The sequence below is a fragment of the Poecilia reticulata genome, linkage group LG23 (genome assembly GCF_000633615.1).
Source record: "Poecilia reticulata strain Guanapo linkage group LG23, Guppy_female_1.0+MT, whole genome shotgun sequence".
Taxonomy (NCBI): domain Eukaryota; kingdom Metazoa; phylum Chordata; class Actinopteri; order Cyprinodontiformes; family Poeciliidae; genus Poecilia; species Poecilia reticulata.
This window is the reverse complement of record NC_024353.1, coordinates 7,383,522-7,394,716: the sequence shown is the minus strand read 5'-3', so window position 1 is coordinate 7,394,716 and position 11,195 is coordinate 7,383,522. Positions and strand designations below refer to the sequence as shown.

The window sequence follows — 11,195 nt, the reverse complement described above, 5'->3', positions numbered from 1 at the left end:
TGCTTTTGTTTTCAAACTCATCTAAATGACACGTTTGTTTACAAAGTAAAGCTCCAAATTTTAATTTTAGTAGCTTTTGTTTTCTATTCCTCATTAGTCAACATGGCCTTTTCAAGCATTTTGATGTATTCAAACTGATCCGTCTGAACACATCAAAATGTATTCATGGCATAATGCTTACACCATCATTGCACAAAGTCTACTTGGGTTGAATTCAGTTTGTTTTTATTCAATTTTAAATCCTCCAAAGTTCAAGTTCCAATGCACTCTGGATCCAATGCTTGGATATAGAGGCCTTTTCTGTGAGTTTTATTTGTTGCACTTTAGGTCACGAGTGTTACAACTGAGTAAAATGTAGAAAAAGCAGGAAGACGGCCATGTTTGTTTTGTTGTACCTTATAGTTGAAGGGCGTCTCATTTCTTAGGGGAACATTTTAAAACACTACACCGCCTCATAATACATAAAATACCACTATAAGCATTCATTTAATGTGTATTCCAGAATATTCTCCGTCTGTATGTCAAACAGCCGCATCTCTTCCCCTCCCCCTATGTTAGCATAGATTGGGACGCCCCTCGCTGCTGGGGGAGGGTAGGGCTGAAATTTTCCTAATATTTCCACCAACACCGACAAGATGGCTGCGCAGGTAAACAAAGAAACTCACAAATGTAAGTATTTCTGCCAGGATTTGCATTCAAGGCTACACTTCAAATGTGTAGAGAAGCTAATAAGAGCATCCTAGGTCTCACCATGACTCGCCCCGGATTACATAAAAAACAAAAGTGTGATAATAAATGTAGCATATTATCTTGTTTATCTTGAATATGCCAAAATTAAAGTGGTAATTTTCGACATAAACGGGATTTATTAACCGTAGAGACGGGGCTGTAGTGTTTGTATGCAGCAGGTGCTGAGCTTAGGTTCGTTGTCACCTCGGAGGGGAGTTGAACGGAACGGGGAACGGAAGTGAGCACAACACCGGTTAAACATTGGAGACCGTACAAATGACAACTTCCGGTTAAGATGAAACAAAACGCTGCAGGTGTTTGCAGCATAATCCATAAAATCAGCTCAGGAATTTATTAACCAGAATCATCAGTGTCCCGTTAATTTCAGCTCAATAGTTAAACTATAAAATTTCGTGTTTGTATAATTTTAAAGCTTTTATGCTCGGATTTCATTGTAGACTTTTCCTAAAACTCATCCAACTCAGAAGCTGAGTGTCTTCAGTTAAAAATGAGTTTGAATCATTATTTCCTTTTGAAGGAGAGTAAACGGATTTAGAATAATTAAGAACATTTTAGAGAAATTTTCAGCTCCACTGGACCCCAGACCAGGTTCGTTGATGATGTGCAATCATGCGAGTTGAACTAAAAAAGTATATAGAATTTTTTGAAATTGACGAGAGTTGCCGACAGAGTTGCATAATAACTAGAGTAACTTTTTGGAAAATATTTATATTTTAGAGTATTTTTACTACTTGTACCTTTTACTTGAGTAATTGTTTTTAGAATGCATCATTATTCTTACTTGAGTATAATTTTTGGATTATACTGAGTATTTTTTTAATCCAAAGATTCACCAAACAGACACCTGTTAAAGTTTTATACTGAAAGAAATTGATTCATAAAACTGTTCCTTTAGTAGTGTAATACTGGAGTACAACCTTTGTCTAACCATAAAGACTCATTGTTTTCAACACTTGGATTTTAGGCTTTTGAGTTGAAAATATTACACCAAATACATTGTCGTTATTAAAATAAAACATGTCTAAAAATCGGCTTACTAAATAAACTACTAAAAAATTAAGCCATATATACTTATAAAAACAGAAAGCGTCTATTGTTCTTCATTTTACACACAAACATGGATGTAAACAGTCACATTTTCCAGGGACGCCGGAGGAAACCCGAGGTCTGATCCGGTTTCGAGCAGAAAACGAACACCTCTTCCTCAAGTCCAAAAAAGCTGCTAAACTACTGTGGGAGTGAGTAACGGTTTTTAACATCTACATGAAAAATGTGACTCTGTTCCCTTTAACGTTGCCGTTTCTGTTACCAAACAGGACTTTAATCAAGGAGCTGAGCCTGGAAGGGAAGGTGACGTCCCAACAGGTTTCCAAGAAGTGGGAGAATCTAAAGAAGAAGTACAAGGTGAGGAAATTCTGCCTCCAGGACGTAGAAAGTGTTTGATATTAGATTACTCAGATGGACGGTTTGTCAGGATCTGGGAACGCTGAAGGCGGGATGTGGGACAGAGGGAGATGTTACCCAGGTGACCTGGCAGTATTTCGATGACATGGATGAAGTGTTGGGCGGCAGAACGCCTGTGGAGCCTCCTGTTGTCGTCGCTTCCTTTAACGCAGACCCAGACTCCGTAACAAGCTTCGAACTGAAAACGGTCAGAAGGGTTTTATCGCCAAACTCCTATTATCCATCAGGAAGTAAAGTGTTGATGGCACCTAAACAAACCGTCTTTTGGTTTGTTTTCCTTTAGGAAGAGTTTGAGCCGACAGAAGAAGCCGGTTTCTCCTCTGGAACGCCTTCGCCTGTTGCTCCTCCAGACTCCCCGACATGTTTCCCCAAAAACAAGCGGAGGAGGAAGACGAACCCCTTTCTGGACTTCCTAATGGAAGAAAGCGCTAAAGAACAGAGGCGACATGAGGAGAGCGAGGCCAAAATGGAGCGCTTTCTGAACTTATTAGAAAAACTTATTGAAAACATTTTACCAAAATGGTTTTTATTAATTTGCATTTCCTCTTGTGAGTTTTACTGTACTTACTAAGGACATTGTTTAAACCACAGTTAAAAAACATGTTTTATTAATAATTTTTAAACAAAAATGATTCAATAATCATAAAAAAACAGATGCATTTTTATTTTCTCACATATTTTACATGATACATACCTGGAAAGTTATGTAACTTGTTAGTGCTTGTAAAATAACTTGCTACCTCTAAGTTAAAAAATAAGTAAATACAATTTGTACCTCGCTGCTTTCACCAGGGGAAAGCTGGAAAAAAACATTAGAAATCCTGCTGACAGTAGTTGTTGTCCAGCCATTCATTGTTAGAACTGATTACTGCCAGGCTAGCTGGGGTTGCTAGGTAACGGGTTGGGACTGGCTGGCGTTGCTAGGCGACAAGCAGTGCCTGCCGATTTGTGACATTCCAGAAGTTTTTGAAAAGGCTTGTTTTCCAGAAACCAATATCAGTAAAACAACGGCGTAGTGGGGCTACTGTAGGGAGAGAGAGACAAAAGGAGTAAATTCCTGCCAGAAATTTTAGATTTAGAACAAATTTAGAACATTTCAAATATCATAAAAAAGAAAATTCTCGACTTTTAGAAATTCTGTCTCAAAACTCAGACTTGACTTTTCAATCTCAGAAATGTTCAAGTTTTTTCTAGAAAATTTTGAGGTTAACAGTAATTTTTTTTAGTAAAAACTTTGCAAGAAAAACCCCCTAAAATTTTGAGATCAATTTGAATGTTTTCAACTTAGAAATTTCCAATTCTTTATTTCAAAATTTCAGATTAACTCAGAAATGTTCATGTTTTTTTTTCACGCAAATGTGTGAGTTTTTACTTTTTTTCCAAACAATTTTTGAGAGTAATGTCAAACTTTCCTGAGGTTTTTGGGACAAATTTACAAGATCTTTAGCTCAGAAATGTTTTGGTTCTTTCTAGAAAAATTCTCAGATTAATCTAAAAATTTTCTGAATTTTTGGTGGAAATTTACTTCCGTTTTTGTCTCATCTACAATGACTCTAATAAGTCATTGTAGCAGCAGAGACCCAAATGGAAACACAAAACATGCTAACTCCAAAGAGGAGGATGTTTATTTATTTACAGTAGATTCATTAGTTTAATTTAGTTTTAGTTAGGGCTGAAATGATTAATTGTGATTAATGAATTATTGAAGTAATCAACTAATTTAGTAATCGATTAATCATTAACTGAAGTACTCAGAGCAGTTGCTGACAGAACAACACAGTCAGAGGAGTAATTAAGTTAAAACTGAACAAAATATTTATCCATTTTGCATTTAAAATAATAAAATTCTTTGTCTACACAGAAGTCTTCTAGTGGCAGTTTTGGCTTCACCTGAAAAGAAACAATCTGCTTTTAGGCAGCTTTGACTGTCCAGTAATTAATTGGTTAAAATAGCCAACAAATGTACTGTATTTCTAATGTTATTTAAAAACATGAAAAACCGTCTTTTTTTTTAAATCCTATGGATGCGTTAAAAAAATAATTATTTTGCTTAATCAATAAGCAAAATTATTTTTAGTTAAAGCCATATTTTTAGTGTTAAAGTATCAAATCAGAAAAAATCTTATCTCAAGGAAATCCAGTTTAAAAAACAAGCTAAATTAAATTTCATTTTCATTAATCTTTGGTCTGAAATTCAGAACAACAGTTATCCATATAAGAAAACCAGCAGATTGTATTTTTTTCATGTAAGATTTATTTTTGCTTTATTACTGAACTGTTGTTGAACAAGTGGTTTTTACAGGCTTTTAGTCCTGATAAAAACTCACCTTAACCTGATCCGCCAGCAGCAGCAGCTGTCGAAGCCGTTTTCTCCTCCTCTCATGTCTCCGCCTCGCTGCAGACAACCGTAAAAAGATGGCTAAAGCACAAACTACGGAGAGGCGAGCAGGAGAGGACGGCGTGACGATGGAACCGCGACATAAACACAAAACACGCCGCGTCTGTTTACATAGAAAAAGAAAAACGGCAGACTTCCTGAAGGGGCGTGGTCACAACTGGTGATCGAACGGGATTGGTGGAATTTGTAGGCGGGGCTTGTGGTCCACAGGAATAAGAGCAGCAGCAGCAAACATCTGGAAAATTTTGCTTTAAACTATTTTAAAACATGTATATAAATTAATAAACTATAATCATGAAAAAAATAGAGGGATATTAATACTTTTACTATTAATTCTAAACACTAATTAGTATAAAAAAAAGATTACATTTGTTTACATATTTTTATACATTAAGCTGGATAGTAATGCAAAGATTAAATATTAATTACTTAATTCAAGCATTATCTATACATATATACAACTTAGAAAGGCACTTTCCAGTCTATTTAATATGAATGAACTTTATGAACTTCATAAACAAAAAATCCTATTTTTTTGTTTCAAACTAAAAATATGAATTTTTCTGCAATTCATAGTTTCATGTATTCTAATATAACGATAAAATCAGCTAGATTCTCCATCAATACTTGAAGTTTATTACACTTAAATTCATCCTATTTTGGGACAACTATGTTCTAAGAAACCTATTTTAGTCAGAAAACTAGATATGTCTTATGAGTCACATGAGATTTGTTGTAAAGTAAATTAAAAGCAGAGATAATTAGAGCCAAAAAAGACAAAATATTTTTTCTGCTAATGTGTATTTCAATAAATAAATACAGGAAAATGTAGAGCTTGTAAAGTGAGCAACAGAAAAAGAAGAAGTCCGCCAACATGCACAATAACCGTGTACAAAAGCTGTGATGTACGAACACGTCAACAAAACATCTCAACAGCTTCCAAAAGGCGCTAAAAGCGTTTTACAGTGCAAACCGTGTCCTCAGTCATACGTCTCTGGGTTAAAGCAGTTTTTGTTTCTGATCGGTGAGGATACATTCAGCTGGCGGCTCCACTAACTACATCATCAATAACACTGAAGAGACGAGCCATCGGGTCTCCTGGACCGAGGAAAAACTTCACAACTTACACACAACACTGATGAAAAACAAACTTTGATCGATGAAAAGTACAGACAAATCTGATCAATAACAGCTGACGGGTGAGCTAACTGGTTACCCGATTAGCAGGTAAAAAAACCATGAAGACAAAACATTTTTTTTAGCACAGAAGCTGTGAAGTTTCCAGTGGACAGGTGAGAACAGCGTAAAGCTTCAGTGTGGCGGTTTGGAGGGGAAAATGTTCAAATAAGAACAAAGTGAAAAGAGAAGAAAGTTCCACACAGATTTAAGGCTTCAGGAGCACAAGGAGAAAATCGATTCACTTATTTTACATTTACAAACCGTTCAGTTCAGCAGTTTTCCCTTTAAAATCTGTTATTTTTCATTTAAATTCAAGTTTGGAACTGAAGTCAGTTGTTTAAAGTCAGAGACTGAGAATAAAAGCAAACATGTTTGTCATGTTGGAGTTAAAATATTTGCTTTTAGTTTTATTTAAACTTTTTTTTTTTTTGCAGTTGTCAATTACGATTTTAGTTGTTTGAAATAAATCCACATATATTTAACTTCATTTAAAAAAAGCAAGTAAATGAATCAGTTTTCTTAGTAAATAAAAAAATAAAACAATATCAGAATTATCTTTCACCAAGATTATTTTAAAAATAAAGTCAAATTAAGTACTCATGTTAAATTTTGAGCAAGTTATCTGACCAAACTGTCAAAACAAGAATTTTAAATATGAGTAATATTTTGCAAATGTAACTACAGTTGCAGTATTTTATTCTAAAATTTTAATGTAAAAAAAATGAAAAACCTGCTTATTGACTGTTTAGTGATACAAATGTGAACAAAAAAAATTTATTTTTCCTCAAAGTTATAATTTTACAAATCAAATTCCTTATTGAGAATTTATTCCCAATTTGACATTTTCAGCTTTATTACAACTCTCATGAGATTAAAGAGTAAATGCAAAACATGTATTAGTTCTAACAGAGGATAAAGTTCGATTTTGACTCAGATGTTTTGTGTTTGTGGTGATAAAATTGTAGATCCCACATGATCGACCGTCAGCCGAACGCGGTGAAGGAGATTAGAAAAGAGGAGCTGTGTGACGCGTCGCTCGGCAACAGACGACGGTCTTTAAAAGCACAACCTTCAGTCAAGGCGTCTCAGTGAGTAAAGCAGCAGATATTTACAAGAAAAAACAAACATTCATTTCCCTCTTCCTCCTGGTCAGAGTTGGGCCAATGCCTGTTCACGCTGAGGTCACACGGTCCGTTTCCATGGAGACGACGTCGGGCTCGGCAGGGCGTCGGACAGAAGAGGAGGCACTTCCTGAATGGCTGGTTTGTCTGTGGAGCGTCTCTGCGCCTCCGTCGTCTCCTGAGTGAAGCTGGCGATTGACTGCAGGTCTCCGTCCGGCCACCAGGGGGCGCTGCTGTTTCAGTGGCCTGATGGTGGAGGCACTTTGTAAAGATGCTCTGGGGGGGAATCCAGCTCTGTTATGTCATCAGGATGGGCTTCTGCCTCACCTCCAGGATGTCTGCCACACAAACACAAAGAGCAGAGCTGGAAACGTCTCAGCTTTCAGGAAACAAGTCCAGCTTTTACAGCCGAACACGGTTCTGTTGATCAGAGGGTGAATTTTTGTGGCAGAAATACTTAGATTTGTCGATTCCTCTCCCCCAACCATTTTATAACATCTTACAAGTCAGTGAACATCAGAAACAATTAGTTTTATTGAATGTTTAACAATCTGAAATGAATATGTCAATGATGGCCTACGTAATTACTTTTTAGCTATCGTTTTATTTTGAGGCACACGAAAGAAAAAAATACATATTATACTCCTTAATAGGTAAAAAAGGAGCAAAACTATATATAATATATATACATCCACATATGCACAAATATATAAATGGAGTAGAGACAAGAAATTGATCCATTCAATTAATGTTTTATATAATAATACAGTATTTAGACATAAAAATGCATCCAGCTTGAGAAGGATTGGGGAGAGTTTTGCGGTTGCCACTGTAATTTCATATGTAGTAATTTGAATTATGTACAAATATGTTTTTTCATGATGCATTTCTTGTTAAACTCTGATGCCACTCATAACGTCACGACCAAATCAATCTTTTAATTATTATACATACTGATGAATTATAAAATATATTATGTGTGCTACTCAATTATGAATAAATTATATTTAATCATTTTATTAAGGTATTAAATACGATAATCTATTAGACTATCATGTAAATATCTGTTACAGCACAGAGTCTTTCCAAACAGAGTGAAATATCTGAAGCTAAGAGTTTCACTTTTTAGATTGAAAATAAAAAAGTTTTTATTAGAATTAGCAGAGAAGCCGCTTTGTTTCTCCTGCTGTGGCGGCTCTCCGCCTGCAGGTGGCAGTGTGTTGCAGCGCTCTGACCTGTGGTGATGCGGTGCAGCGGCAGCGTGACGTAGGTCAGGTGCGAGTAGAGCAGGAAGTAATCCTCGGCCCGGTTCAGCTTGAGCCAGGAGCCGACCAGTGAGCGGCCGGTTCCAGACAGCGAGCGCGAGCGAAGGTTGGTGGCCGCGTGAATATCTGAGGAGACGGTCAGTGATGTCACAGTGCAAACGCTCTATAACCACTAACCCAGAACCAGAGCTGAAATCTGGCTGAATAAATCACCAGGAAATAAAAACCGGTGAGTTCACCTTCGTCGTCCTCCTCCCTGAAGAACTCCTCGCTGTCGTTGGCGGAGTGAGACTTCTTCATCTCTGCAATCCTGTTTCTGGGAACTTTTCTCCTCAGCGACGGAGAGAAGAATGACGGACGGTTCCTCTCCGGGGTCGGAGGCGTGCTGAACGACGTCACCTGACAACAACAGCCACGTTTACAATTGTGCAAAATTTTTGCATAATTTTGGCTTAATTACGGCTTTGTCTGTGGCGCAAATTATGTTTTTTGTCTGTATATTTTAGGTAATGTTTAATCAATAACTAAATTAGTTGGTGATTATTTAAATGATAGATTAACCACGATCAATTATTTTGTTTGTAATTAACTGAAGACAAAAAGATTCTCTTCCTTTTGATCTCAGGCTGTAAACCAGACATGATTTTAAGCATCAGATTGTAGAATAATACATAATTCATCCGGCTGCATTCATTATGGATGGTGACCTGGTTTCATCATAAAGCTTCTCGTTGCTCTACTGGACTTTCTCTCTGCGGCGCCACCAGCTGGTTTTTAGCCTCACCCTCTCGTGCATCGGGGACACCTGGTCCTCCTCCGTGTTGCAGGGAGACGTGTCGCCTGTTGGCACCCGGCTGACGGCCATCTCAGCGTGACCTTTGCCCTGTGGCCCCTTCATCCTCACAAACTCCATGTTGTTGTACTTGTAGAAGCCAAAAGACATCCGCTGGGCCATCTTAGCAGCGACGCTCACCTGCAACAACCATACACACATAAACACTGCGAAGGACTGCAAATGAGTTTATTGTACTGGAATTAAATATTTAAAGGAGACCTATTATGCAAAACTTACATTTTGAAAGTTTTTGTACTTCCATTTGCATATGGACCTAACCTACGCCTGTTCAAGGAAGCTTAATAGGTCACCTTTAACATGACACTTTGCATGAAGCAGCTGCAGCTACATGCAGGTTTTAGCAGAGTGTTTGGGTTCTGGTTCTGACCCGGTTGTCGTAAACCTTCCTGAGCGCCTCGTAGCGGATGGAGCCCTGGAAGATGACGCCCTGGAAGGTGTTGCTCTTATCGCTCGCCACCAGCTCCACACACACCATCTCGCCCTCGCCCACAGTCATATCGCTGAACACCTACACAGGCGGAGAGCAGAGCTACATCCAGAGCATCAAAACAATGGATCTCTGACTCCTCCAGCAAAAAAGGTTGTTAAATAAGGAGCTCAGTGCTAAATAGAGTGAAAAGGTCAGAGGTCACGCTTCAATACAGCAGCAACTGGCTGGTCATAGGATCAGAGAGGCGTCTCTACCTCTTCAAAGTTGTCGATCATAAAGAAGATGTTGGGGTAGCTCATCTTGGACTCCTCTCCTTTGATGTCCATGGCGTGTTTACTGGGAGAGGCGAAAACTTCCTGGAGGAGAAAGTTGGAAAAGATGAGAGAAAGTCGAGGAAAGTTCCTGGTGGCGGCGCTGATTTCCTACCTGACATTTCTTCTTATGGATGTGGATGTCTCCGGCGTCTGAGCGCGTGCAGACGGCACACGTCACCACGTAATCCAGCTGGGGGAAAATGGAGAACTCAGGTTAGTTCATCCATCAGTGTAGGAACAGTGAGACATTCATGAAAAACTGTTTGCTAAAATCTACCAGATTATCTCTACTGCAGGTTGAGTGGTGATGATCATGGTTTGATTCGTTCGTTTCTGCAGCTTTTTAACAGGGATAAAAATCACTCCAAAAGCTGTGTAAAACATAAACTTCAGCTCTGATGTTTGAAACATAAAAGCTGGATAAAAATGAGCAATCAAAGAATGGAAAAACTAAAACATAACCATCTTATCAAATTTAATCTTTAATTTGAATAAAAATGGTTTAAAAAGCCAAAAACCAGGAGCAGTTGACTGAAGACAGACTTCCATTCTGAGCTCAAAGATAAACGCTGTTGTCGTCTCTTTGTGTCGCCCTATTTGGTGAGAATTCAGCAGATTTACCTTCTGCAGGATCAGATTCAGGTAGACGCTCTCCTCCCAGTCGATGTCTGGGTCACCGAGACCCGGAAGCTTCTTGGAGTCCCTCCTGTAGACCTCCACCTCCACCTAAAAACACAAAATGTAGTAATCAGATGTTCCTTGTAGTAGAATCTGATAACTCTGTAGGATTAAAGAGTATTTAATGTTTATTTGCTTCTAATCCTTCCTTTCGATCCCCAGGTGTGAGACGTTTCATGCTTTTGTTTTTTCTTCCTGTCGGATGCTCTTCAGGGAGACCCCAAGTCTCCAAATGCCAGGAATCGTATCGCTCACAGACCTTTTAGAGAGCCAGAATGGTCGCCATGACGACGCCCGTTTGTATGTGCAGAGCTGATATGATGAAAAAGCTTCATGGAGGAAACAAGACAACTAGTTGACAATAAAGTCTTTGTTCTTGTTGGTGGAAAAAAACTTTAAAAATGTTGATTTTTGACCGACTGAGGTTCATGTTTCCTAAAAGGGAAGTGAGGAGAGGCGCCGATCTTCATTTAGTATTTGGATGTCAAATACTAAGATCATCCCAGAAACGCTTCATGCGACTGTCATGGAAAGTTTGACTCTTTTACTACATTTTTAAAGACCAAATTAAACATAAAACTCTTTGAAAGAAACAGCAAAAACATTAAAACAAGAAAATGTAAATGAACAAAACAATTTTTAATGAAACCTGAGACTGAACCAGATGTACTGTTGAAACAAAAGTCATATTTATACCAGCAAAATAAAAAAACAACCTCCAACAGGACAGGAATATGACA

The 11,195-nt window shown here is 38.0% G+C and overlaps 2 protein-coding genes across 2 annotated transcripts in view; one reads left to right on the top strand and one right to left on the bottom strand.

The window, feature by feature from the left end:
• The first annotated feature begins 80 nt into the window (after positions 1-80).
• On the top strand, positions 81-4,252 carry LOC103459362 (uncharacterized). Its single transcript, XM_008400868.2, has 5 exons — positions 81-669; positions 1,895-1,988; positions 2,067-2,154; positions 2,225-2,401; positions 2,498-4,252. The coding sequence occupies exons 1-5, from the start codon at positions 636-638 to the stop codon at positions 2,783-2,785; spliced, it is 681 nt and encodes a 226-aa protein (XP_008399090.1). The 5' UTR covers positions 81-635; the 3' UTR covers positions 2,786-4,252.
• Positions 4,253-6,539: 2,287 nt separating this feature from the next.
• kiaa0930 overlaps positions 6,540-11,195 on the bottom strand; it is a 24,475-nt gene continuing 19,819 nt past the window's right edge. Inside the window, exons 4-11 of the mRNA XM_008400865.2 lie at positions 10,399-10,503; positions 9,890-9,967; positions 9,718-9,819; positions 9,401-9,541; positions 8,962-9,150; positions 8,417-8,576; positions 8,148-8,303; positions 6,540-7,250 (exon numbers count right to left, since the gene is read on the bottom strand). Of these exons, the coding sequence (XP_008399087.1) occupies positions 7,210-7,250; positions 8,148-8,303; positions 8,417-8,576; positions 8,962-9,150; positions 9,401-9,541; positions 9,718-9,819; positions 9,890-9,967; positions 10,399-10,503 (972 nt within the window). The 3' untranslated portion in view covers positions 6,540-7,209. The remainder of the gene's footprint in view (positions 7,251-8,147; positions 8,304-8,416; positions 8,577-8,961; positions 9,151-9,400; positions 9,542-9,717; positions 9,820-9,889; positions 9,968-10,398; positions 10,504-11,195) is intronic.

Bases quoted from the DNA above. Each gene is read 5' to 3' on its own strand.
- LOC103459362 (XM_008400868.2), top strand. From the start codon at position 636: ATGGCTGCGCAGGTAAACAAAGAAACTCACAAAT. The intron at 2,155-2,224 runs GTGAGGAAATTC...ACGGTTTGTCAG, and splicing joins ATCTAAAGAAGAAGTACAAG to GATCTGGGAACGCTGAAGGC. The intron at 2,402-2,497 runs GTCAGAAGGGTT...GTTTTCCTTTAG, and splicing joins CAAGCTTCGAACTGAAAACG to GAAGAGTTTGAGCCGACAGA.